This window comes from Culex quinquefasciatus, chromosome 3, assembly GCF_015732765.1.
Source record: "Culex quinquefasciatus strain JHB chromosome 3, VPISU_Cqui_1.0_pri_paternal, whole genome shotgun sequence".
Classification (NCBI taxonomy): domain Eukaryota; kingdom Metazoa; phylum Arthropoda; class Insecta; order Diptera; family Culicidae; genus Culex; species Culex quinquefasciatus.
Window position 1 is genome coordinate 132,592,023 of NC_051863.1, and position 27,521 is coordinate 132,619,543.

Sequence of the window (27,521 nt, forward strand, 5' to 3'; positions counted from 1 at the left end):
GAAACACAAAACCAAACCCATACCTAAACAACAGCAACAAAAAACCTCCCCACACCAACATCCAGCCACCGACTGGAGTCAATCCACACCGCAAAACCCCCTCGATTGAGAGCTATCGCGCTCCACAACACCATTACAATTAATTTTATAGCTCGCAGTGTCTCCCTAACCTGTAGGCTTCAGTATTAACCGGCAGCGTTCAACGCACACGGCGACATCGGTCTAGCCGGTCCCCCTACTCCTCTCTGAATTCAATGTTCAGCTCCCCCTCAGAAATATTGGATTACGCGAAAATGTCCACGACACCCCCTCAATCTTTCCTTAGTTGAGCTTGAGTCGCTCTTTCAGAGTGGTGTTAGTTCGGTTGGGCAATTGTATTGGCGATTAGACTGGTTCAGAGTTCTTGGAGGATTGTCCAAGGATTGTACGAAATCACGTAATCGGTTGTCGAAGATCCCAAGTCGATATGTGTTACTGCACAAAAGCTGAAAAAGGACGATTCTTTTTCTTCAACGCTGTAACCTCTTTATTGAAGATTACAAGTCGATAAGTGTTAATCTAAACCCAAAAATATGCAGCGTCCAACCAAGAGTAAAAAGCTCTCAACCTGGTGGCAAATGTGGAAAGGTTCGAGAGCATTTTCCTCTCAGATGCTTCTGGAAATGTTACCCCACGAAAACAAGGGAAAGTGTCCCAAGATCTTTGAGCTCATCTGCGAAGACCGATAATTCGAGAGTATTATCATCTCGATGTCACCATCATGCTCTTAATCTGAATCGAGAGCATTTTACTCTCAACCATTGGCTGGGTGTGAAAAATGACACATAACCTGCTGTAGTCGACTTCTAGCCAACTTCCCACGAGTTTTTCGCCTGCTTCGGCCCAGCCTAGCGGACATGTATCAACATGTCTGTCTATAATACACCCCATTGTGAGACCGACCACACTATCACCACAAAAGCGCGTCTCTCACGCGGTCATATTCCGCGTCGCGACGACGACATCCGTCCGCGTACTCAGACTAGCGAAGTCTCCACTGCCCTGCTCGACTGACTGCTCGACACACCAGAATTGAGACGAGTACCGACGGCCACTTAGTATTGTTCGAAGCGGCCACCAGGTACCACACGGACTCCGCGTCGCGTTCGTGCGTGAAGAGTTCGAGAAGTTTGGCGAAACGAGAGTTCGTCGCGGAAGAGTGGCGGATTTGAACGCAGCGCAGCTTCCGCGTCTACGTGTGCTAAGCATCGTTTGCCAAAACGTGTTGAATCGTGACTGTGGCGTGATTCAGTTCTCTGCACAGGGAAGAGTTCAGATTTCAGTGAATATAGTTCAGGGAGGAGAAGTGTTTCGACGGTAGTTTATTGTTTATCGATTTCATAATCGCGTGTGCAAGCTCGGGAAGATCGTCGTGACGTATTAAGTCGATTCGCGTGTGTTTGAACCGGATTGAACGTGGAAACAAGCGCACACGTCTGGGCGTCTAGAACTGGTCCCAGTGTATAGCTTGGGTTGATTTTGCTTTCTCTCCCCGTTTGTTGCTGGGTTCAAGCACGAAGGAGTCAGAAGCAAACATTTATTGAAGGTGGTGTACCCCAAACAGAATGTAGAGAGTGAAGTCGTACCCTCTAACAATATTCATTGAATGGGTTAGCAACGTGGAATTCGTCGGACGGGAATTTGGTAGAGAGAACTGTTGGTGGCGGCGTACTGATGGGTTCGGTTGGTGGGACGTTCGTAGAAATTAGCATTCTTGTGATAAGAGTAATGGCAATGGACGGGTTCAGCGATTGCAAGTTGCTGTTTTGAGCTTCCATATCTCAGAAAGAACTCGTTTTGACAAATAACATTTCAAAAGGGGTAGCAATTTCGGTTTTTAGGAAATTGAATTGAAACTTAAAGAGCATTTATTAAACCCTTTACAACATATCTGAACAATTTATTGCTTATTTTACGAGGCATACTAATCCACTGTAAAAAAATGTTGCATAATGTTGCTTGGGTACATTTTTTCGATAAGATTCCACGCAACCTCCCGAATTTTTTTCGTGACCAGCGTTGCCAGATTATTTTATGGAAGATTTGTCGAATTCGGAGCCAAAGAAGAAAATTTTAAATTTTTCACAGCAGATTTGAGCTTTTTAATCATTAAATTGTTCAATTTGTTTGTACAGATATTTGTGATTTTTGGGATGTCCAACTCCAAGCGAAACATGCTTGAATATACCGTGCAGATTTTCCCTTATCCCTTTAAGTTGAGCATCAACACTTCCCATATTTATTTTGTTAATAGATGAAAATGTATATGTTAATGCCCTGCAAAAAGAATTTTTAAATAAGTTTAAATGTGGGCTCATACCAACCTCTGACATTTTTGACGATTTACATGATTTCTCCAACATTAAAATACATTCTTGCTAAATTTATATTATGTTGGCAAAATATTGTTTTGCTTGAAAAAAGTTTCGATTTTTATTATATGATCATCAATAATTCTGTCTCGATGCCGCCATCACCTTGTTTGTCAAAAAAAGCTGCAGCTGGATGGCGAGACGAAGTGAGGGCGGAGAGTTTTTGACATTTACAATCCCGCATCTGACCCGCCGCCTATTTCTACGGTCGTTGGGCCTACGGTCGTTTTCAACGACCGAGTCCAGTAAGGAACTGACCGCACAAAACTTAAAATGTTAAAAGTTCGTGTTATTTCTAAATAAAAATGTTTTTTTTTTTCAAATTAAATTAAATTAATTAAAAAAAATCAGCTGAATCACTAAGAAATGTTGTTATTATCAAAATCAGCACACAAAAAAATCCAGCGTATTCAATTTCACTAGCAATGTCACAGAGGTTTACGGTAAAGTACCGTAAACCGGGGTGACTTTGATAGGATTTTAATTTGTTTTTCGAATATTTTCCAACATGTAAGGTTTTTCTTTAAATTATTATTTTTAAAACATGTACTGGGGTAGGCCACACAAAGTCCATGCACTATTTCGGAAAAAAAGTTTTTTCAACAATGTTTAGAAAAATAGTTACGTTAAAAATTCTAAGTTTTAATTCCGGGGTGACTTTGATAGTTATAGTTTTTCTTGTTAAAATCATATTTAAGATGTTCAAACTTTATTTGTACGTTTAATGTACCATTACTAAAGTAGCTGATATTGTTTTAAGAAAAAAAAACAATGTTTATATTTAGTTTACTAAGTGTATAAGCTTTTTAGCAAAATACATATAAATTTTAGGTAAAATTGTTAAAAAGTCGGAATTTTGCCTGAAATTTGTTAAAACTAGTTTTGTTTATAAAATTATCGATTTATATTGCATTTTATACTCAATTCGAAGCACGAATCACATATTTTCACATTTTACATGAAATTTGTTCAACTGAAATTGCCTATAAATTTGGAGTTTGTTTTTAATTGTGTTTCAAAAACACATATTATTTATTATTTACAAACTTTTTTAACTTTCTCCTGGTGGAAAATTGTCCAAAGAATCCGAAAATGCATTCCGTTTTCCGATTAAAAATCATGTTCATTGAGAAAATCATGACACTTTGAGAAGTTTAAAATAATGAGTTTTATCAACATTTTCTTAACTATAGTTAACTAACTTTTTTAACTTGTCAAAATTTTATGAAAAGTTCTTCTTGAGGTACTTTGAACACTTCTCTACTACGGTCAGTAAGTTTCTAAACCATTCCTTACGTATTTTAATTGTACTCTTCATTTTGCGGAAAAATCGCAAACCTATCAAAGTCACCCCGGCTATCAAAGTCACCCCGTTTTACGGTACGTCAACCTGAATTTTCTAGAAAATTCATATCAAAAATATTAACAAAGAGTACCTTTTATGAATAGCTTTTATATAGCAAGTTGGGTTTTTTTCTGTATTAATGTTTTTACAAAAATCTGCTTTTTTGCCCTCGAAAAAGTGAGCTACTCGCAAAAAATCTACGTAAAAAATCTTAGTAAAATCACAGACAAGCAAACGTAAATGGTTCATTCCAGGTCAACTGAGTACACTTTTGGACTCGACCTTCACCGATTTGGATCAAACTTGGAGGGAACGTTCATCTATCGATATTTAACAGATATCCCAAGTATGGTGCTGATTGAACCATCCCTCTATGTTTGGCACCGCCCTCTTTTTCGACGATTTTCTAAAAAACTTTTTTTTCTTTTAATCATAACTTTGCAACTATTTGAGCAAAAGACTTTCTACAGGTTGCATGTTGTAGAAAATTGTCCAAGGAATTCGATGAAAATAAAAGGTTTATCCTTGAATGCCCACTAATATTATATTTTAACGTTTTAAGTATAAAAATTCAGTTTTGACCAATTCTTTATATTTTTATTTGTTTTATTTTATCATCATCGTGTTTCCCGGACAATTTTACATAATAATCAATGTAGACTTCAAACTAACATGAACTATTGGCGAGATACAGCGATTTTACTGAAAAAAGTTTGATTTTTTTTTAACACTCGGAGCCATGCCAGATTTATAGATAAATCTGTATTTGACAGATTTTTCGACCCCAAAATCTGTATATACAGATTTTTTTAAAATGATTATTTATAAATCTCAACAATTCAGTAATTAAATTATGTTTTAATATAATTAAAAAGCTTAAATCTGCTGTTAAAAATTTTAAAATTTCTTCTATGGCTTCGATTTTGACATGATACATGAAGTTGGTGTGTCAATTACTTCTGAGAATTTCATCAATGCACAAAATTATTTTAGAAAAAAATGTTTTGGCTGTTGCACAATTCGTCTGCCTGAAAATTGAAATGTCAGAAATGATGACGACTTTTTTCAGCTTGTTTAAATTTTGTAAACTCAATCGAAAATGCAATCAAAAAACAAAACCAAATCAATTTATTTTGAAATAAAAATTGTAGATAATATCCTTTTCAGTCCTTCATCCTTCAATTTACACTCCAAATTTTAAAAAGTTCTATTTAAATTAATGATCATGATTGTTGTTGCAAACATGCAATTAAGTGATTAAATTTCATAAATTCTAAGCAGGTTCCAAAGGAGGTCTAACATAATAAAATAAAACTTAATTAAGGGGTGTATCAGAAAATCAAATTTAAATCTCAATTATCTTTAAATTAACTAAATATCAAAACAGGTTCACTGTGGCCAACGTTAAAACCTTAAGCACCAACATTCAAGATCAAGGTTTACTACTAAATTCAAGGGCTTTTTTCCAATCACGTCTCTCGAAACCTCACCCAGTGCGGTTATTTACTTAGCTACTGCAGTTTGATTAAGGTTCCACCCAGCGTTCAGTACACCGTCAAACGTTCTCTCTGCCAATTTTCGTTCCCTACGTTTTCGCTGTTGTCTAGTCGTTGATAAGATACTGTGTTTTGATTGAATGTCGTTTTTTCGTCGTGTTTGAGCGCATGGTAAAATGTGTCGTTTTGTCGTCCCATTAAATAGCACTGGTTTTTTGCGTTTTGCCGCCAAATTGTGAAGATAACATGAGTGAGTGAAATTTGCTCAGCGAAACAAAAAATAAGCGTCACATTTTGATGAAACTGCGTCGTGCGTTAATGAAACCGAAGAAAGTAAGCAACGGTGCAACAGTAAGAGTTTTTTCGTAACAACAGCACCACCCTATACTAAAATCGCTTCGAAGGTTTGTGACTCGCCCTTTGTACAGTTCAAGTACCAGTAGTCTAATTCCAGTAGTAATTTTGCACACAAACACCCTCAAACTACTAAGGCGGTTTCTGGAGATCCTAAGACATGAAACGAAGTTCACTGAAGAGTGCTCGGAAGAACTTTTTCAAATCGGTTTGTGCCCACCCTCTTACCTTAACCTGTTATACTTTACCTGTTGTAGTCACAGAATGCTTTAAACGTAAATTACACACGTCCAATAACTTCCCAGCTGGAGTGACAAGTTTGTATGCTTCTTCAGTGTTCGGAAAGGGTTTTTGGGAATTTCGCACGATTCTCTATAATTCTCGAAGTCATCTTCATCAACAAATCATCTGTAAACACACTCGAGTTGTATTTGTACATGGTTTTAACACACAACAACGCAACGTCATATATACTTATGTGTTTCAAGTGGCTTCGAACAGGTTTTCTCACAGAAGCACGGAAAGTTTATGGCATTTTTTCGCTGTTGTTTTTTTTTATTGTACTAACATCACATTATAATTATCGGCTCTGGCATGCCGAATGTCGAGAAAAACGGCACACAAGTCAATAACAGAACCAAGGGGAAACGCTAAAATTCTTCTTCAAATTTGAGTGTAATCATGAACCCAAGCTACGAGGTTCAAACAAAAAAGAAACCTTGAAAAGAAACAAAACATCTGTTCAAATTTGAAGTTAAAATTTTACAAACGAACCAAAACATTTCCACTGTTTATCATTGAGTGCGCCATTACATTAGAATGCATTGAAACATCACAAGCGTTAAAGCGGCCAGGCCTACTACGTAAAGTTTACCGCAGAGATGATTCGTTGAAATGGGTTGAGTTTGAGCACGGAGTGTTCGAACAACAGCACAATTCTGAATCGACAGGGGAGGAAGAAGCGTGAGGACACACCACCATACGCTCCAAGAGTTTGGTGGTATTCGTTGGGAACACCATGCTACGAAGGTTTTGGTACTCCGGGACACGAATGCCCTGGACACTATTTTCCGTGGTTATAGCGCCACAACTCGCTCTCTAAGCCAAAATTGTTTTTTAGAATCGATTTGATGTCTTCGGCAAAGTTGTAGGTAACTGAAAAAATATGATACAAGGTAAACAAATTTTTGGTGATTTTTAATTTCACTTTTTGTCACTAAAACTTGATTTGCAAAAAAAAACACTATTTTTTTCTGATATGTTTTAGGGGACATCAAATGCCAACTTTTCAGAAATTTCTTATGAATTTTTGAATCAATACTGTTTTTTTTTAAGAAATGAATATTGAATATTGGTCGCAAAATTTTTTTAAACTTCATTTTTCGATGTTTAAAAAAAAATAATCAAAAAGTAAGTCTCATCCAAACAACCCACAATTTTCTAATGTCGATATCTCAGCAACTAATGGTCCAATTTTCAATGCAAAAATATGAATATATCAGAAAATAAAAAAAATAAAAATAGTGTTTTTATGCAAATCAAGTTTTAGTAACAAAAAGGGAAATTAATAAACCAAAAACAAATTTACCGTGGATCATATTTTTTCAGTGTAGTCCTTATCTATACCTACAACTTTGCCAATGACACCAAATCGATCAAAAAATTCCTTCCAAAGATACAGACTTTCGAATTTTCATAAATCATTTTTGTATGGACAGCTGCCAAATTTGTATGGAAAATTATATGGACAAACTAATGATGCAAAATGGCTTCTTTGGGCATACCGAAGGCACCAAAAAAGTTTCAGCCAGATTAAAAATACAAAAAAAAAATCGAATGACCGAAATCTCAGAGAATTGCTCAGAAGAGCAACTTTTTAGACATGTTATGCCATTAAGGTGTATATGAAGCCAATTGTACTCAAAAATGACATTTGAGAAGGGCGTGAGCGTTTTGAATATTTTTGCATTTCGTAATTTAAATATCGCTGTATCTCATCTCGAAGCCGTTGCATTGTACCAAAAAGTGGTCAAAGACAAACTTGTAGGAAATTGGCGGCAAACTTATGGGAAATTTGACGAGTTTTTCAGTAAAAATATTTACGAGACTGAAAAATCAAGTTTGTCATATAGAAATTGCAAAAAACCACCAAAAAACCTATTTTTTCGATATTTTTTTTAAACCGCTGTACTGCCCCTGATCGCATAAATGTCCCATATGCATTTTCATCGATTTCGAGTTATTGATGCAGTTTTGTTCAAAATTGTGTGCTCTTTCAAAAGAGCCTATAACATCCAGTACTTTGTTCTAGAAATCAGGAGGAAATCCAGTTTATTCGCAAAAACTTAACACGTAGCCTTATGTATGGGACAAACTTCAAATGCGTTTTTCTCAGCTTGCTGTTTTTGCATATGAGACATTTATGCGAACATGGGCAGTGTATCTTCCCAAGGATTGGACATAGGAACATGGTCAATATGGAGACTTTGATGTAAAATTGTCTGGGAAATCGATTCCCACTACCGGTTTTTGAAAATTTTGACGTTTAGACCACTTTTCAAAAAAACAGTTTTAGTAAATGATTTTTGTATTTTTTTAGGAGAGACATAACATTCTGCATTTTTCGTGAGTCTTTTTGTAACATTTTAGGGCTATTTCCTCAAAAATTTTGAACGAAAAAAAATCCTGACATCACCTTCAAATATCACTTTTAAACCTAAAAATCAAAAAATCTCATAGAAGTGGCGTGTATTTTTGTTTCAGTGTATTTTTTTCAGAAAGCCCGTCCAATTTCCTACAAGTTTGTCTTTGACCACTTTTTGGTACAATGCAACGGCTTCGAGAAACAGCGATATTTAAATTACGAAATGCAAAAATATTCAAAACGCTCACGCCCTTCTCAAATGTCATTTTTGAGTACAATTGGCTCCATATAAAATGGCTTATATAGGCCTAGAATAACATGTCTACAAAGTTTCGTTGAAATCGGAGAGGGTCGGTTACAAAAGTTCAAAAAAAAATCCTGATTTGAGCTGGAATTGCTCAGAAGCAAAAAGATTTTTAACTTTCACACTGATACAAAGTTAACTTTAACTTATGGCATTTTCCTTAAAAAATATATTTCTTAAGGGTGCACAGCAACGAAGGAAGTTGTTGTCTTCTTATACCAAAATTGTCAAACTTACGAACCCAATCCTGCAGCTACGGAATTGTAAAATTAATGAAACTTTGCTGTAAATCACTTGGTGGACAGTACTTTGGGGTATGAATAAAAAAATATTTCGATAGAACCCGTAGTTTTGAAGATACTAAAATGTCTGTAACAAAAATCTGGGTGCAAAAGCTCTGGTTGATGTGCACCGTTAAAAGTAATTTAGAATTGTAGAAATGTTTCTGATCATCTGAAATTACCAAAATTTGTCAAGAATAATAAATGATAGATGATAATTAATCACTCTTTCATTCTTAACTCAGATGATCAGTTAAATGATCCCTTTTTGTACTTGTTCCAGAACTCTTTACCCGGTTCGCTGATAAGCAGACTCTGAGTGCTCCACTGAACCTCACAACAGAACGAAAGTAAAACTGTGTGTTTGTGCTCATGAGAGATTGTTTAAACATTTACAGCCATAAATTAGCCAATTCCGGGACAGGCAGTAAATATTTTCGAAATGCTCCCTGACCCCTTCCCCCCGAAGTGGTAGAAGGGAGGGGTCACTGCACATAAAGCGATTACAAAAGCGCACTTTAATAGCTCTCATTAATGGGAGTCCGACCACCGGAAATTCCGAACGTTCCAAACGAGCCGTCAGCCAGCAACTGGATCGGGCCAATTTCACGAGTGGGCGTGAAAATGCAAATTTTAATATTTATTCTAGTTGCGACATTTCGGGCGCGCGTCGCGCCCCTAGTGACAACTTAAGGTTTCTGCGTGAAATACAAATTTTAAATTCAAGATACTCGATCAGTCAGGACCAAAAAGGCCAACCGGAGTCAAGTTCCGTTAGTCATCTTGGTGCGCCACTCTCGATCGGAAAAAATATTTAAATTGCTCCCGAGATGACGGCTCCAAGAGGGGGCACTCCACTCCAGCATAGTCAAAACAAGTCAAGGGGATCGTTGGAATTTGGTGGTGGAGCCTCCGACCAAGAGTGAGTCATGGCCGGAATGGCTGGCACAAAATTTCAATTCATTGGGCTTACGGAATTCCAACCAATCCGCGAGAATTGTTCCGGGAATTCCCGCGAGAGTCATTTTTTGAAGTCACTTCATAAAGCCAATAAGTGAAGCTATTGAGTGGGCGGATGCAACTCATGAAATGCATTTCTGGAAAAAATAAAATGATCATTGGAGTTTATTAGAAGATTTCTTGATAATTTGATTGAATTACAAATGACGCAATCTTGCAACGGTCACATTTCGTTCAATTAAGCAACGTAATGTTTGAATAATTGTCACTGATCACATCACTGTTTAAGTGTACCATAAAATCTATTCTCGTCTTTTTTTCCAAAACTGTCCAAGATAAGTGTTGTCCGTACTCATCAATATATGTGAAATTTTGGAAGAAAATCTGATTTGAATTAGAAACACAATGTAATATTTCATATAGATTTGGCTAATTGAAGTAATCTCTCTACCTCAAATGGAATAAATTACCCTAATCATATCACCAGCACTATCTTTCGCGATAAAACATATGTACAGAATGTGTCATCATAATTGTTACTGCTTTACCTTTCTTTCTCTATAATTAAATCCCCTGTAATTGCCAGTCACCCTTCAGAAGGATTCCATTTGCGTTTATCATAGACATAGCAGCACGTCCGATTAGGGGGCAGTGCAAACAATTATAAAATTATCAATCACTGATCACCGATAACGTGGTTACTGCCAGGTACTTGATCAAATCTCTGCGTCAAGTCCACTTCAACATCTCAACCCCTTGAAGTTTGTGCGATTCGGACGGATCAAAAATCGCAACAATTCACTGTTACTCACCGCGCCTATTTAAACGTGCTGTTCTCACCTCGTTTGGCAGGTGTAGAAATTTAGTTGATAATTGACACCGCTGACGGGCATCCATCCGTCCCCCAGATAATGAGCCTCGAAAAAGCAAATAAACACAGTTCGGCGGTTCAGCCAATTATTGTGGCGGCGGTTGTTGTTTTTTGTGGGTTTTAAGTGACGCGTGATGTACCAATTACCTGGCTGTTGAAAAAAAGTTGCGGGGGAAATTCCACGTTTATACTTGGCTGAAAATATTGTCATGAACTATGACTTCTGCGGTGTATGGGTTCAAATGGAGTCAAGCGAACGTGCGTCAATCTTCTCTAGTCTGTACAGATGAGTTCTCAAAAAAATGTAAAATTATAAAATTATAGCAACATAAAATTTACATTCACCTACGGTAGACGGTTGAGAATGATCTCGATTTACTTTATTAAGCATTTGACTTTTTAAAACTCACTTACTTTTTATAACTCACTTGTTAAAACAAATCCCACAGACTTTAAAATTATTTAAAACTTTTTTTTGCCTTTTTGAAACAAAAACTTATCTCGGAATAATTACATGGACTTCACAATAATGATGTTTTGCTACAAAATATTAAAGTATTCTTGAAATAGCATGATCATAATTTGTAATATGGATGTCAAACACAGCCAAATTTTATTTAAGTTTTACTTCGTTTGGCACTTGTAACCCTTCAAATATAATAAAACATTTTAAATGATTAGAGTACTCGATAAAGTCCGATTGAAAAAAGCTTCAAATCAACATTTTTTTCCCAGTTAGTTCAAAAATTCCGGTTTACACCCACAACACGTTTATTGCGCTACATAGATTGAAAATGTGATGGCGAATAGTAACCATTTGTTTTCATTAACTAATATCATTAGGCTGGTACAAATTTTATTTAAAGTTTTCGTCACCCCTAAAAAAGTTGGCCCCAAAAAACCAGGGGGCAAAAAAAAAATTTTTCAAAAAACTTCAAGATTTCAATGGAAATTTGCAATCAGCTAAAATCAATTTAAAATGCATTCCCCTACGTTTTGAATCATGTTTGAGTTGATTTAAAAATCTCTTAAATTTTTGAAAATTGTCGATGTTTATTATCGCAAAATGTAAAATTCTTGATCTGTTATTTTATTGGAAAAATCATGAACAAGTTTCTAAAAAGCTTACTGAATTCAGAATATCAATAAAATTTTAAGCATTTTGTTACCAATTTAAATTGAATTAGGACAGCTATTTTGGTCATGACTTTGCATAATATTTCGATATTATTGGATTCGATTAGAACAGACACAGAACATCAAAAAAGTACATTAAATTCGAAAATGTTAACTACCAATTAGAGCGTCCAATTTCCCGTCACGGGAAAAAAATCCCGGGAATTCCCGGAATTTCCCGAAAAAAATGTTTCCCGTTTCCTGGGAAATTTCTAAATTTCCCGGGAATTCCCGAAATTCAAGCGGAAGTATACATTTTCCTAATTTTTTGGTACATTTTTTAAACTTACCAAAAAAATAATGAAAGAACTAAATTTTATTTTATTAAATTCAATTTACTGTTCTTATTGAACTTATCAGTTCGTCTGAAAATTTCATGTTAAGATTTATTACAAATGATATTAATTTCTGAAGCATTCACAACTCGGATCTTTTTTTTTTGCCGGGCAAAAAAAATACGATGTTATGAAATGAAAATAAACTATTAGGTCCGGGTACTTAGCCGAATGGTTAAGCGATCTGCCTTTCAAGCAGACGATCAGGGATCGAATCCCGCCCGGTCACCGCGCCACCGATTTTTCGGTGGCAACCAGAACCCCCTGCTTCCTCTGGGAGCAACAGATACTCGGTAATTAATTACCAAACACACACATGCCGCTCCCCCCACTACAACAACTAGCGGTGGGTGAGTGGGGAATGGACGGGAAGATGACCAACCAACCACACCACAACGCGTGAAGGAAGGAAGGAAGACTCTTCCAACAAGACCCCCAGGAGATCATCAACATCCATCAAGACGAAGAACAATAGATCTCGGATCTATAAATAGACGCACGGCTCCGTGATGGCAAGGCCGATTGAGCCAGTTAGGGTATAGGTTAAGATAGAGGACGAAGAATAAAAAAAAAAGAAAATAAGCTATTAAAATTTTGGTAAGCTTTTTAAATGAAAAAATAAATGAAAATTCTTGTTGAAAATAAGGTGATTTTTCGCCAAGATCAAAATTTATTTTTTTACGTTTGGTTTAGGCCGTTGCAAATATTTTTCAAAGTTTATGTCACCCCCCCCCTTCAAAATCGGTCTGAAAAATTAGGGGGCGAAAAAAATATTTTTCCAAAAAACTTCAAAATTTTCATGAAAATAGAAGTCTAATCAACTGAAAACAATCTAAAAAGCATTTTTCTGCATTAATAATCATATTTAGCATGTTTGGAATTGTTTAAAAATGTTTTGAATATTTTTGAAATTCCAATGTACTGCACCGCAAAAATTTTATTTTTCGCAAAAAATAAAATTTTCGTCAATACGCAGATATTTTGAAAACTAATGATGGCAAAACTACTGGGCAGGTGTATAATGCATTTTAAAACACTTTTTTCATTAAAATGTTGAAACCATGGCTCGTAATTTCAATTTTTATACTTTTTTATTTTTTTGCCCCCTCGACTTTGGTCAGAGTCGAAGGACATAAACTTTAAAAAATATTTGCAACGGCCTTACCATGATCAAATTGGAAGAAAATTGAATTGGTATCATTAACTGTCTCTAAGAGGATTTTTGCTAGAAGAATTAGGTTAATTTGTTTAAAAGTGTTCGAGAAATCACAGTCAAAAGTAAACAATGTATAGAGCACTAGAGCTACCAAGGGCGGAATCAGATCCTTTTTCGATAAATTTCAAATTTCCCGGGAATTCCCGGGAAATTGGACGCTCTGCTACCAATTTTTCTAAAAACTACTATTCCAACCAGCCATTCCAGTATACAGAATGACAAATATATGTAATCAGTATATACAGTTTAAAAAAAAAAATGATAATTGCAGCAATTTAGAAACTGAATTATGCTTTAATATGATAACAAATCTTAAATCTGCTGTTAAAAGTATTCTTATAGCAAAGGAGAATGGGCAAATTTGTATGGGAGCTGGTCCAAGGATGTACACGAACGGGACCAACTTTTTTCGAAAGATCTCGCCGAGACATGAAAAAAAGTCTTCCGGACCAACTCTCTAAACCCCGGGGTTCAAAAGTTACATGTTGTTGAAGTTTGAGCATTTTGGGTAAAAATGTACAAAAAATCGTAGTTTTGCTAATTCTAAAATCATTTATAAAATCTCCATTTTATTATGGATTTTGCTCATCTTGACTTCATTCGACGCGTATCAGCAAAAACTATGAGTTCTAATATGTCTTAGCATGATTGAAACATGATTTCTCTTGTTTTTATCCGTTTGAACCGTTTGTGCAAGAGGCATCCCATAGAAAAAAGTCGAAACTTCAAGGTATTGAAAACGGATCCGACCCAGACTGCTTCAGTGAGTATGGAAGGCTTCAGTGCAATGTTGTAACAACTTATTGGGATGGTCTGAGTCATCCGAGAACTTCTTGGAGTTAAGACCGGCGAGTCTACCGCCGTAACAAGCAAGATGTCGGCGGTTTTTGACCACTGATCATACCCGCATGGCTTCAGTGAGTATGGTAGACTACTATGCTGATGTGTTAGAGTGTCCTGGGTTCTCCTAGGACTCCCTGGAGTTAAGATCTGTGGGTCTACTACCGTAACAAGCAAAATGTCGACAGGTTTTGACAACGGAACATACCTGCATAGCTTCAGTGAGTGTGGTAGACTACTTTGCTAATATGTTAGGATGTCCTGGGTCATCCAAGGACTCCCTGGAGTTATGATCTGTGGAGCTACAGCCGTAGCAAGCAAGAGGTCGACGGTTTTTGACCCCGGAACATACCCGCATAGCTTCAGTCAGTATGGTAGACTGCTTTCTTAATGTGTTAAGATGTCTTTGGTCATCCTAGGACTCCCTGGAGTTATGATCTGTAGGTCTACGGCTGTTACAAGGACTCCCTGGAATGGTCCAGAACATCCCAACACATTAACAAAGCAGTCTACCATACTGACTGAAGCTATGCGGGTATGTTCCGGGGTCAAAAACCTTCGACCTCTTGCTTGTTAAGGCTGTAGCTCCACAGATCATAACTCCAGGGAGTCCTTGGATGACCCAGGACATCCTAACATATTAGCAAAGTAGTCTACCACACTCACTGAAGCTATGCAGGTATGTTCCGTTGTCAAAACCTGTCGACATTTTGCTTGTTACGGTAGTAGACCCACAGATCTTAACTCCAGGGAGTCCTAGGAGAACCCAGGACACTCTAACACATCAGCATAGTAGTCTACCATACTCACTGAAGCCATGCGGGTATGATCAGTGGTCAAAAACCGCCGACATCTTGCTTGTTACGGCGGTAGACTCACCGGTCTTAACTCCAAGGAGTTCTAGGATGACTCAGACCATCCCAATAAGTTGTTACAACATTGCACTGAAGCCTTTCATACTCACTGAAGCAGTTTGGGTCGGATCCGTTTTCAATACCTTGAAGTTTCGACTTTTTTCTATGGGATGCCTCTTGCACAAACGGTTCAAACGGATAAAAACAAGAGAAATCATGTTTTAATCATGCTAAGACATATTAGAATTCATAGTTTTTGCTGATACGCGTCGAATGGAGTCAAGAAAATCGCAATCCATAATGAAACAGAGATTTTATAAATGATTTTAGAAATAGCAAAAATCCGATTTTTTGTATATTTTTACTCAAAATGCACAAACTTCAACAACATGTAACTTTTGAACCCCGGGGTCTAGAGAGTTGGTCCAGAAGACTTTTTTTCATGTCTCGGCGAGATCTTTCGAAAAAAGTTGGTCCCGTTCGTGTACATCCTTGGACCAAATTCGCCCATTCTCCTTTGTAGAGAAATCTCTTAGCTTTAAAACGCTTTTTATGGTCTTTAAATCCGTTTTGATTCTTTGTCGATAAGTATACTTAAAGATATATCTAGGATGCCTGTTGAGGTAAATTTTTTAGTGATTTTTGAGATTTATAGATAAGAATACCAGCAAGATGAGAACAAGAGAGCACAGAGGCATCGAAATGCTAAATCAAAGTGCAAACATAACTTTATTCAAGAAAACCGACTCCAGAGACAACAAATCCGGCTCCGGGTCCTCGAAAAGTGTCGACTCCACCGACTCCGAATCTAACTCTGTAGCCCTGCAAATGGTTACAAATGGTAATGGTAATGGTTACCAAAATTTAAAAATATGTATGACTAAATTTAACTAAAAAGATTTTATGAACTGCATTGATATTAAGCACAAAAAATTAAGAAAACCATGATTTCTTAAATTTACCCAATAAACAAAACATTTTTTTAAAATCATGTTTTTTGTGGAATAAAATCAAATCTAAACCAACTGTTCATTTAGCAGATAACTTTACTCTACTGTATCTCATCTCATCAGCATTCTCAGCTTGACAAACGCAAATCCATCGAAATCGGTGCCAATCTCGGTGCTAATTTGCATTCTAACTACCTCACTCTGATTGATATTGCATTTTAATTAATCACTAAGCGCTTCTCCACATACACACAACACTCACACACTTTGTCCGCAAACTTGAGCCGTCACCCCCACTTATCATCTCACCTTTTGTCTCTTTATTTTTCCCCGCGCAGATGTCCGACCTGGCATCCGACACGGGCAGCCCGGGAGGAACGATGATCGGACCACCTACGCCCCCGACCCGTGGCCTGTTTGGATCGTCGAATGCATCATCCTCGTCATCGCTGGCCTCGGCGGGAACGGCATCGACGGCGATGACCAGCTCGGCCGCACAGGAGGTAAGTGTCCGCGCCGGGAGGAGAGAGGTCATTTGTTTGGAATTACCGTATTGAGCGAGACGAGACTCGGGACTCCCGCGGGTTGATCTTTGCGCCAAATATGGGGGTCCCGCGCAGGGAAAATATATCAGCGCACACAAATCTGCCGTGCCGGATTTGGGGCGTAATGGCGGGTCATTAAGATTATAATAAAGTGGGAATCGATCTTTGTAGCAGAATTCTGAGTGGGGAAAATCATCTTGCAAAAAAGTTTTTATACGTAGAATTAAATCTTATGGGAAGGAGATAAATTATTACTACAGAATTTGAGCAATTCTGCGACATCGCCCAGTTCGGCCCTTTTTGATTTTTTGTATTTTTTTTTATTTGACTCAATCTTTTTAGGGGCCTTCCCTATGACCAAAGAAGCCATTTTGTCTCATTAGTTCACACTACAATGTTTACAGTTGTTCATACAAAAATGGTACGTAAATATTCGAAAACCTGTAACTTTTGAAGGAATTTTCTGATCGATTTGGTGTCTTCAGCCAAGTTATAGGTACTGATGAGAACTTTTCGAAATGAAATAAGTACACGGATTTTTTCTTATTTTGCCGATTATTATTTTTTATTTTTTCCGCTAAAACCTATGTCCCAAAACCCATGTTTATATTTATGAAATTTATGGAAAGTTTTAGGAGACAAAAACCGTAACTTTTGAACCATAAAGAAGTACAGACAAAAACACAAAGCTATGATTTTTTTGAAAAAATGTGTCGTAAATTCACTTCATTTTTTAATATAAAATCAATTTTTTTTCGAAAAGTACTACAGATTTTTTTTATAATATGCACCGTTTTCAAAAGCGCGTCCATCCCGGGAATTCTCGGGATTTTTCCAAAACCGGGAATTCCCGAATCCCGGGAATTTTCATGATTTGTCCCGGAAATTCCCGAAATTCAAAAAAAAAATATCAAATTTTGGTCTGGAAATTCAGATTTGGTTGTAGGAATTAAAATAATAACAATCAATCCGTATTTTAAAGCATTAAAAGTTTTTTAAAGACTGGGTATTATGTTTATATTAAGGATCTTAAATTTGAAAAAAAAATATCATCTTATATTATTTATCATCAAACACCGGAATCAAAACAATTGGAACACCAATTTCCAAATTTATTGCTCTGAAATCTCCTGTACCTTTGCCTCCTGTAGTCCTGATTTTCCCTAGTTGGCGGAAGAAACTTAAAGATAATTAGTAAAATATGATTTATATAAAATAAGACATTCAAAACATATCTAAAATTGACTTTTATCCTTGCTTGTATCATTTTATCTCTAGATTTTTTTTTATGAAATCTCTTTAATTACTCTTAACTTTAAGAAAAATGTAATTACAAAAGCCGACTCGGTCCTAACCAGGTCCCAGCACCATCCTTTTCGGTGCTAATAAAAATAATTTTATGAAAAAATAGATATGAAAAGTATGAAAGAAAATAGTTGTTCAAGCTTTTCTAGTTATGGCATATAAAAAAAATATGAAACATATATTTATAAAATACTTATTTAATTTGAATCACATTGAAATTGCAATTTGTAGTTTTTTTTTCAAATCCTGAAAAAACATTTTTAATTTCTTTTAAGTTATTCAAATACTGTCTTCCTTGTTTAGATTGAAGCGTAGATTGTCACCAAATATTATTATTATTGAGCTAATTCTATAATTTTAAGCTTGAAAACATATAAAATATTATTAAAACATAGATTTTATGACTGGTTCAAAAATTTCCCGAGATCCCGGGATTTCAAAAATATTTTTCACGTTTCCCGGGAAAATCAAAACCCGGGAAAATTGAACGCCCTAGTTTCCAAGATACCGCTACTTAATATGGAATTTAACTGAAAATTCCCGTTTTTCTTTTTTTTTTGAATAAAAAATCATTCATCATTCCAGAACAAAAACTTCGAAAAGTTCAAAAAAATTCCAATAAAATTTCTGAAGAGACATGAAGAGGACCTCTGAATACTCAAATCAGGGTTACCAGGTAAAACAATTAAATTCTGGTTGGTCTACGTGGTTTATGGATGACCCCAATGCAAATATCTCCGCAACTAATGGTCCAATTTTCAATGTTAAAAAATGAAAATAAAAAAAATTTAAATCAAGACTAACATTTTAAATTGGCGTGATATGAATGTTTCGCCCTTTTGCATTTAGCAATTTTGCATTATTAGTTTTCCATACAAAAATGGGTACGTAAATATGTATATGAAATTCTGAATCTTTAGATGGGATTTTCTGATCGATTTGGTGTCTTAGGCAAATTTGTTGATTAAAAAATAGAAAAATAGAAGGAAATCCACCCCAAAAATACCTTTGAAAAGCTGAGAAAATTTCCAACCATTTTCTCTCTGAGACTTTGAAAATCGGGTAATTAGTTTCTGAGATACAGCCTCACAAATGATTTACAAATTTGGTTTTTAAGTGACACCTGATTAATGATTATCCTGTAATTTCCAACTGACGATATCTCGGAAACTATTGGTTCGATTTTCAATGTTAAAAAATGAAACTTTTGGGAAATTTTCTGATCTTTAATGACAAAAATAATTGCAAAATGTTAAAATCAAGCACAACTTTTGAAATGGTCCAAATAGATAATTGCTCTCATTTAATTTTTTTTACAAAAATAAAAACAAATATTTTTATTGAAAGACTTGAAAATTTCACAAGAGTGTCATATTCATTGAAAAAAAAACGAACAAAGCCATAAACCACAAATTAAAAAAAAAGTTCATTGAAAAAAATACTTTAGAATTTCACAAAAGTTTAATTTTGTGCGTGTGTGCAACCAACCAAACGGGACCACGCGGCCGCTTCTTACAAATTGAGTTGTTTCCATGTATTTTTAGATCTACATTCTATACATGCAAATAACTCGCATAGGCATTTGGAAGGTGTTAGCTCTGCCGAGCTTCGGTGACCCATTTCTACGCTGGCTAGCCGAGCGCGAGGTACTTCAGCTTTTATCGACAAGCCCCGCCCTGAAGAACGTTTGCACCAATCGGGTTCAAACGTTATTTAGAACTTCCGAACCCTTGTCAAATGGACAAGGACCCAGCGCGTATATAGTTGATAGTAACAGTATTCCTAATTCCAGTCATCGCTCACCAAGCTGTGATGGCCTAGTGGTTAGCATTTTTGCTTACCAATCCAAAGGACGGAGGATCGAACCCCGACTCGGGCGACTTTGATTTTTCGTTCATGTTCAGAGTTTCAAGATTTATAATTCCTATACTTTCTCGTTGGGAGCAGATGGGAATCGAACCCAGGACCATTCGCTTACAAAGCGAACACCGTAACCAGTTAGCCACGGCCGCTTCCTAATTTCACAAAAGTTTAATATTCATTCGAAAAAACGAAAGAAGCCATACATCACACGAAGGGTGCCACATTTTTGTGTTTTGATTTTGAGAAAAGAAGAAAGATAAAACCTTTAAAAAATATTCATTTAATCAATTCTATTTTTGGATTGTACAAAAATTGAAAATAATTTAAATATTTCACAAAATATTTTAAAATCATTTCAAATAAACTAAAAATGTAGGAAAATATGTTTTGAAAATTGAGCAATTCACTGCTGAAACCGAATTTATTACTGTCCAGAAGTCAGGCCAAAAATAACAAACTGACACCATTGCATTCAATGTTTCATAAAACCAGCAAGAATGTCGAAGCATGCGCATGACTTTGCCTCAGACCAATTATGAATGTTTTGGTCACTCCTGAAGAAACAAATGTTATAATTGATAATCAAACATTTAAAACAAAGCAAAACTTGTTAGAAAACAGATCATACGAAACTATCGCAACCATCTGATCCGGTCGCTCTCGTTCTTGGCACGGTTTCAGTCGGTCCCGACTACGGTGCGCTTTTCGTGGAAACGAGATCAAAATAAAACAGACAGAGTTTCGCCAAATTTTAGCGACTGTCAACAGCGGTCCGAGACAGGTTCCGAGTAACAGACCAAAACCGACGAAAATAAACAGCGGGAAATCCCTTCCTTCACACTAAAAATGAAATATTAAAACGTAAGTCCGACTTGTTACTCTGAGAAATGACGTTGACACGTTTCCCCAACATGCAAGTTCGTAGACCTGCTATATTGTGTAATAATTGCGTACAATTATTACATAAGTGATTCACGTACTAGTAATCACACATTCTAGTCCCTCACACATCGGATGCCACCCTTGACATTGCGTTAGTCAGCGTTCGGACTTGAAGGACTTGACATGACTTTGGCTGAAGGAAGCCGGTGCGTGTGAGTAATGCAGTGTCAATGTTTCGACAATGTTTTATTTATAAACAATATTTATCGTCCGCCACTTTCTTCGCCGTCAGGCCACCGAATGCGTGACACGGGGTGGCGTTTACTGATCGGGAGAAGTTTTTTCTTTTTCATATAAATTAAGCTGAATCACTCTGTCTTGGTTTGGCGGTTTGTACTGGTTTGGTAGTACAAGGAAATCACTTGTAGCGTGTGACGTAAATTGATGATAGGTGCCTTTTGTGCCAGCAGGTCATTGTGCTAGTTTCTTGGTGATGTTGTTGAAAAAACAACTCACGGTAAAACAGCATAAGGAATTTCTTATAGTTGTTATTATTTATTACAGTTTTAAGAAAAGAATTGCAATTTTTTAAGCTTAAAAACGTCAACGTTACGATGAGCGATTTTGATCTTAAACTAGTCAGCGATTGGATGCTCTCCTCTCCCCTTTGAATCAAATCGCTCACGAATTAAAAGGTATCGCCTCAGAAGAGAACCGTGCGCACGAGAAGACGACATCTAATCACGAGTGAGCCACCTTTGAGTTATGGCCGCTTTGATCGCTAAACTCTCTCGATTATTGTGGAAAACCGGAGAGTAAAGAGTTGGCACTCTCACGTGAGGATAAAGGTTTTAGGCAGTGATTCATGAGAGAGCAAGAATGCGATCCCAGCATGCTGTTTTGTTTCATCAACGTTGCCCATGCTGAAAATCCTCTATTTTTTTGAAAATTGCTTTTGAGGTCATGACAGATAAATTTAACAAACAAACTAAAACATATTTTTATGCGAAAACGATTATATTCACGAAAGTTCTTAAATTTTCCAACAAATCCCGAAAAATCAGTCTCGAAAAGGTCGCCAACTCTGAAATCACCGTTCCATCTTTAGAACCGCACTCACACCACCGCCGCAAATCAAAACGAACAGCTTTCGTTTGCAAAACACAGAGTCACACCACGTCACAGGACATGAAAATTTTGAAAAACTGTCGTCGACGACAAACGGCCTCTTGCTTCCGAGAACCCGGCCCCGGGTCAGCAGTACTTGTACAACGATCGAACGACCGAGACATCTCGCGAAACGGCGCCAATTTCGGGCGAACCTATAGTGTGACGAACAAAGAGTGTGTGTGTGATTTTTCGAAGAATTTGGGAATATTTGTTAAAAGTTGTTTCCAGGAAACTACGAAAATTGTGATTTAATTTCGAACCAAGAAAAAAGACTTCGCAAAGTGCAAAAAAACGCCACTGAAAGCAAAGTGCTGTTTATACATATTTTAACGAGAATAATAAATTAGATAAAAATATAACGAAAAAGGTAACAAAAAGCACCGGCTCAACGTTATGAATACATTAGTTTTTTGTTTGATTTATGGACTTACACCAATAAAGAACAAAAATAACGTTTGGCAACGTGTGACTGTACTAAAATAGCGACTGAAAAAGGTAGAAATCTTGTCGCCCACTTGAAAGTCGGAGAACATGAATCTTCACGATCTGTGATTGAAACAAGGAAATTTAAGGTGGTGCATTTGTTCCCGAAGAAGATTTCGACTTTGAACGACGAAATATCTTGATTTAAAGTGTAGTTTCAGACATAAAATTATTCAAAAAGAAAATTGACTTGTTGCCAGCAGCATGGTAGTAAATGATGCTTCCTTGTGCTACAACTCAATCATCAGATAAATCCAATGATTAATGACATATCGTGGGTCCACTTGGCGCACGTGTTCAGTATAATTTCGCAGACGCCAAGCAAACTTCACAACCCGCTTTCAGCAACTCAACCAAAACACTCACGAGATTGGTGTGAATGTGTTGGCAACTTGTGATTGTTTTGAGTAATTTTGTGCACCTTTCCTAGAGGTAAAAATAGACGCGACGCGAGGTTAAGACCAATGCAACTGATAAGAATGGTTTGGCGAGTCTTAGAGAGGTGTGATTTGCATTGTTTCGGATATGACTCATACGTTTTGTTAAGAATGATGGTCTTTTTGGTCTTATTTTTGTATATTTTCGATAAGAATATAATGTAATTGCAAGGAACCAGATTTTTGTTGCTGAAATGACAATTTTTTAAATCCCAATACGTTTTTGTTAATAGGAATTATTTGCCCGCAAAAAGCACATAAACTTTAAGTAACTTGATATAAAATAGTCTAAAAGCAATTGAGCGAGTCAAAGAAAACAAAAAAAAAGTTAAAATAACTCAACTTGGAAAACTCTAGACAAAATTTAAAACATGTTGAAAAATCTTAAATTAAAAAGAGCTGAAAAACTAGGAAAAAATTCAACATGAAAAAAGCTGAAAAAACTGAGCTGAAAATGCTCAAGCCGAAAAAAAAAACAAGTTTAAAAATTACTTAAATTAAATAGCTGAAGTAAGACAATAACAAAATGGGAAAATTTAGTCAAAAACACTGAATTTGAAAACTCAGGTTTAAAAACTACAGTAAGAATAAGTTTTAAAAAAATGTTAGCGTTTGAGACGGTATGTCCACGCATCCTTCTTTCCCTGTTGATGCTGTGAAATGTGATACGTTCTCTGAATCTGTCTCTGCGGTTAATGCAACGCAGTTGACCTGGCCGCTTTAATTTTTGCTGTACATTTTTGGGGTTACTTCGGGGATGTAATGCAATCATTAATATTGACAAGAAATAAGTTGGGGCGTAATCTAACCCTAAGTTCTTCCTTATGTTCGGTTAAATTTGATTAGATTAGACAGGAGCTCGGCTCAATATGTCAAAAAACGAAAATAAACAAAAATAAAAATCCTATGATAAAATCGAAATTTGGTAAAATAAGATGATATGATTTTTGACAAAAAAGCACAGGTTTCATAAAGTTTATTAAAACTCATGTCAATCGAAAATATATTTAATGGCTATTTAAATAAAAAATAAAAGTTACAGAAACAATTTCGATTTAATGTGATATGAAAATGTATAAAATCTGAAAATCAATGATTTTTTATTGATTTAGATTGCTTTTTGCATCAACTGACCCCTTGATCATTTTGGTTTGTTTTTGTTTTTAGACATTTTTTTCTAACTTTGAAGTGGGCAACAGTCCAGTTGTTACATTAAGATCTGTACACAGTAAAAAAAAAACATAGAAATATTACATCTGGGAAGTACGTCTTTTATGTTAGAAAAATGCGTAATTTTACTTCTGAAAATGTGTAATTTTACCACTTTTCTGGTGTAATGCAACTTTTTCAGTCTAAATCGAGGTAAAATTATAACATTCAAGAGGTAATATTCAACCTTACAAAATTACACCTTCCAAATGTACACTTTTTTTACTGTGTAGAAATAATTCGATTAATAAAAAAAGTTGATAATAGAGTGACACGTGCAAGTGAACTATTTAATAAAGCTGAAAAGTATCTTTTAAGGAACACAAAAATGTTTTCTTGGTAATACGTTTCGTAACGTTTTAATTCCTGGGCATCTCAGCTTGTTTAGTCAATTATTTGTAAATAATTTTGCATAATAAATGTCAAATCTGTGTCTTAGATAATTTTCACATCAATTATCTTATTTATATGCTGGAGTCGATCCAAATAAACAAATGTGAAATGAGCGTGCTCACAAGTAAAAACATGTTTTAATATAAAAAAATCGATTACAATCCTATTTACAGCTTATTTAAGACCTAAAAATTCCGTTCTTTGACAGTTTACTCTAAATTTGAAAGTGAAATAAGCTAAAAAGAGTGTCTGGGATTCTTAGCAAATTAAGACACCATAATTGCGAGTCAGCCATTTTTCATTTATCAGGAATTTAATCAAAACTAGTTTTCTTATCAAACTCTGGAAAAAATATAGGCTGACGTTTCATTGTTAATTTGATTTTGGTTAACCTCGGTAAATTCTCTTGAAATACCAAAGCATTTACCATTACCACATTGATCACACAAAAAAACTGTGGTAGAAAAGTATCCCCCGCAATCCACGGCGATCAATTTTTGACAGTTCGCCGCCAACGAATGATTTCATGAAAATTTACCGCGGTTAACCAAAATTAAATTACCAATGCAACTTTGATGAGTTCATGTCCCTTTTACGCGATGAAATTATCTTCAAAAGTGGCAATCCAGTTGGCCTGTGCCAAATTCATCAACAATACTAAAAATCTACCTGATTTGCTGATGAGCGCTCATTGAGCGCGAGCGCATGCGATGAGAATGAGCGAGCACGAGCTTACTGTTAAGTCCTTATGCTCATGAATGAGCGAGCACGGCTTCTGGCTCGCTCGCTCATTCGCAACCCTGGGTGCATTTGCACTATAAACGTGAATATATTCCTTCGTGATTCTCAAATTCATGAACACAATGCACGATTACGGGAATTGACTTTTTTCCGTGTGTAACCCAATTTCAGTTAACCCTTTCGAGCCTGAATTTTCAAAGAAATATTTTTTAATCTAAAGATGGGAAAATGATTCTTAAGACCATACGAAAATTATAGGCTAGCTTTGAAAATTTTCATTTTTGGGTCATATATGACCCATCAGGCTTGAAAGGGTTAAACTTGAATAGTTGGTTGCCTTTTAAATTGCAAAATGCATTTTTTTCAGTATTTCACAACCCCCATTTTGGCCGCCATCTTGGATTTTAAAATTCTTAATCCCTTTAGCGTAGTTTAGGGGGCTCGAAAATCCAAATAGGACAACGAAAAAGAAAAATTGGTAATTCGATTCTCCGGATAATCGAGTCTAGACTATGCTGACTAATTTACTGAAACTCTAAATTTTTAGTCAAATTGGCGTTAAAAAAGTATCAAGGTTTTGATAACTTTTCAAATTAAGCAGTTTGATGTTTTATTTAAACTGATTATTTTTGGTCCAGAAACTTTTGATTGATGGTCAAATATTAACGGAGAATGAATCGAACTGTCTTTTGAGAACTGTTTATGAGAATATGTACTTACACAGTTCAATCCAACTTTAGTTAATCAAGAAAAAAATCATTCATAAAGTTGCACTAGGAATTTAAGAAATTTTGGTTAAATTTCAGATAAAATAAATTGCTCCAATTGCTCATTTTCAAATAAAAAAAAAATAAAAATAAACTCATTAAATCTCCCTTTTTCCCATTCCAGCTCCTCAACAGCAGCACCAGTTCCAGCAGCAAAGTGTCCTCTACCAGCTCCACATCTACCACGTCTCGTATGGCCAAAACGTCCTCCACGCAGCGCCTCATGTCGTCATCCCTCACCGCCTCGTCGTCCTTGTCCTCGTCCTCCTCAAAACAGTCCTCTTCCAGCTCGTCCAGTTCGGCGGCCGCCATCAAGCAGGGCCTCGGTGAAATGCAAAACTCAATGGCCGAAATGAAAAACATGATGGGTCACTCGACTGCCAGCAGCCAGGTGTCCACGTCCTCCTCCTCGACGATGTCCGCGTCCTCTTCGTCGAGCCAAATCAAGAAGCAGCACATCACCGGAAGCTCGTCCAATCTGACCGAACTTCAAAAGAGGTAAGAACTTTTGGGGAATTTCACGAGAATTTCAAACTTAAATCGCTTCTTCGTACCTTTCAGGCTTCGCTCCTCGATGGACAGCTTGGACGACCCCAACCCGGACTACCAGGTGACTCACCCGGATTCGGACGGCGAGATGGGTGGCTCGGTCATAATGATGAAGCCCCCAAATGGGATGGTCGTGTCGCAGAACGGCACCATGATGAACGGAGGAGGATCGTCGGTCGTTTCCACCGGGGACACGGTCAAATTCGAGCAGAAGCAGACCACGTCGGAATCAAAGACCAAAGTGGTCACCGATGGGTTCAGCAGCGAGCAGGCAACCGTCAATTCGGCCTCCAGTAAGATGCTGCAGGCTGGGGACGTCGAGTATAAGGAGCAGACGGGCCTGGCCGCGATGAGCAACACGCTGGAGGTGGATGGGGTTAAAACGGAGGAGAAAGGTGCCCTGTTGAAGGTAGGTGTGACTCATCGCTGGAGGATGCTCCAATTGGGAGGCCCAACAAGTGCCTTCCAGCATAACAATTGAAAAACGACACACGAGAGACGATGACTCACCACAACACGCGGTCTGAGTTTGTGCTTTTCTTTCCCATGTTTTGGAATTTTTGTGGAAAGCGCGCGCATCGCATCGGCCAAGGTCGTTTTCTGTTATGCTCGTGTGCCGGTGAATGACTCATTCATGACCGGCGGTGGAGGTTTGGGGATTTCAAACGTACGCTTTTGCGAGCGATGCTTCGCTGATGTTATGGGCTGTTCCGAGGCTTCGTGGCGCCCTTGACATTCGTATCTTTTTGTCTTGACTAATTTGATGTTGAGCACGTAGTTTTTTTTAACCTTAAATATTTTTTCATTCATTTAAAATTTAAATTGGAAAATATTTGTTCAATAGTAGTACCAGACATACCGTAAACTGGAGTAACATTGATAGGATTTCAATTTATTTTTGGAATATTTTCCATTTGGTAAGATTTTTCTCAAGATTATTATTTTTAAAACATGTACTGGGGTAGGCCACACAAGGTCCATGCACTGTTTTTGAAAAAAAAAGTTTTTCACTGGTGCTTAAAAAATAGTTGCGTTGAAAATTCTTATTTTGAACTCCGGGGTGACTTTGATAGTCGTAGTTTTTCTTGTTAAAATCAGATTTTAAGTGTTCAAATTTTATTTTTACGTCAAATTTACCAT

The 27,521-nt window shown here is 36.6% G+C and overlaps 1 protein-coding gene across 9 annotated transcripts in view; it reads left to right on the plus strand.

The window, feature by feature from the left end:
• LOC6036544 (NAD(+) hydrolase sarm1) overlaps positions 1 to 27,521 on the plus strand; it is a 143,536-nt gene that overhangs the window by 71,034 nt on the left and 44,981 nt on the right. For 3 of the 9 annotated variants that reach the window (XM_038265864.1, XM_038265865.1, XM_038265866.1), the window contains exons 3-5: positions 16,376 to 16,540; positions 25,957 to 26,330; positions 26,394 to 26,790. In XM_038265864.1, coding sequence (XP_038121792.1) covers positions 16,376 to 16,540; positions 25,957 to 26,330; positions 26,394 to 26,790 — 936 coding nt within the window. Of the gene's footprint in view, positions 1 to 1,107; positions 1,586 to 5,457; positions 5,815 to 16,375; positions 16,541 to 21,877; positions 22,170 to 25,956; positions 26,331 to 26,393; positions 26,791 to 27,521 lie in introns of those variants that run through there. The other 6 variants (XM_038265868.1, XM_038265870.1, XM_038265867.1 and 3 more) reach the window with 6 other exon arrangements.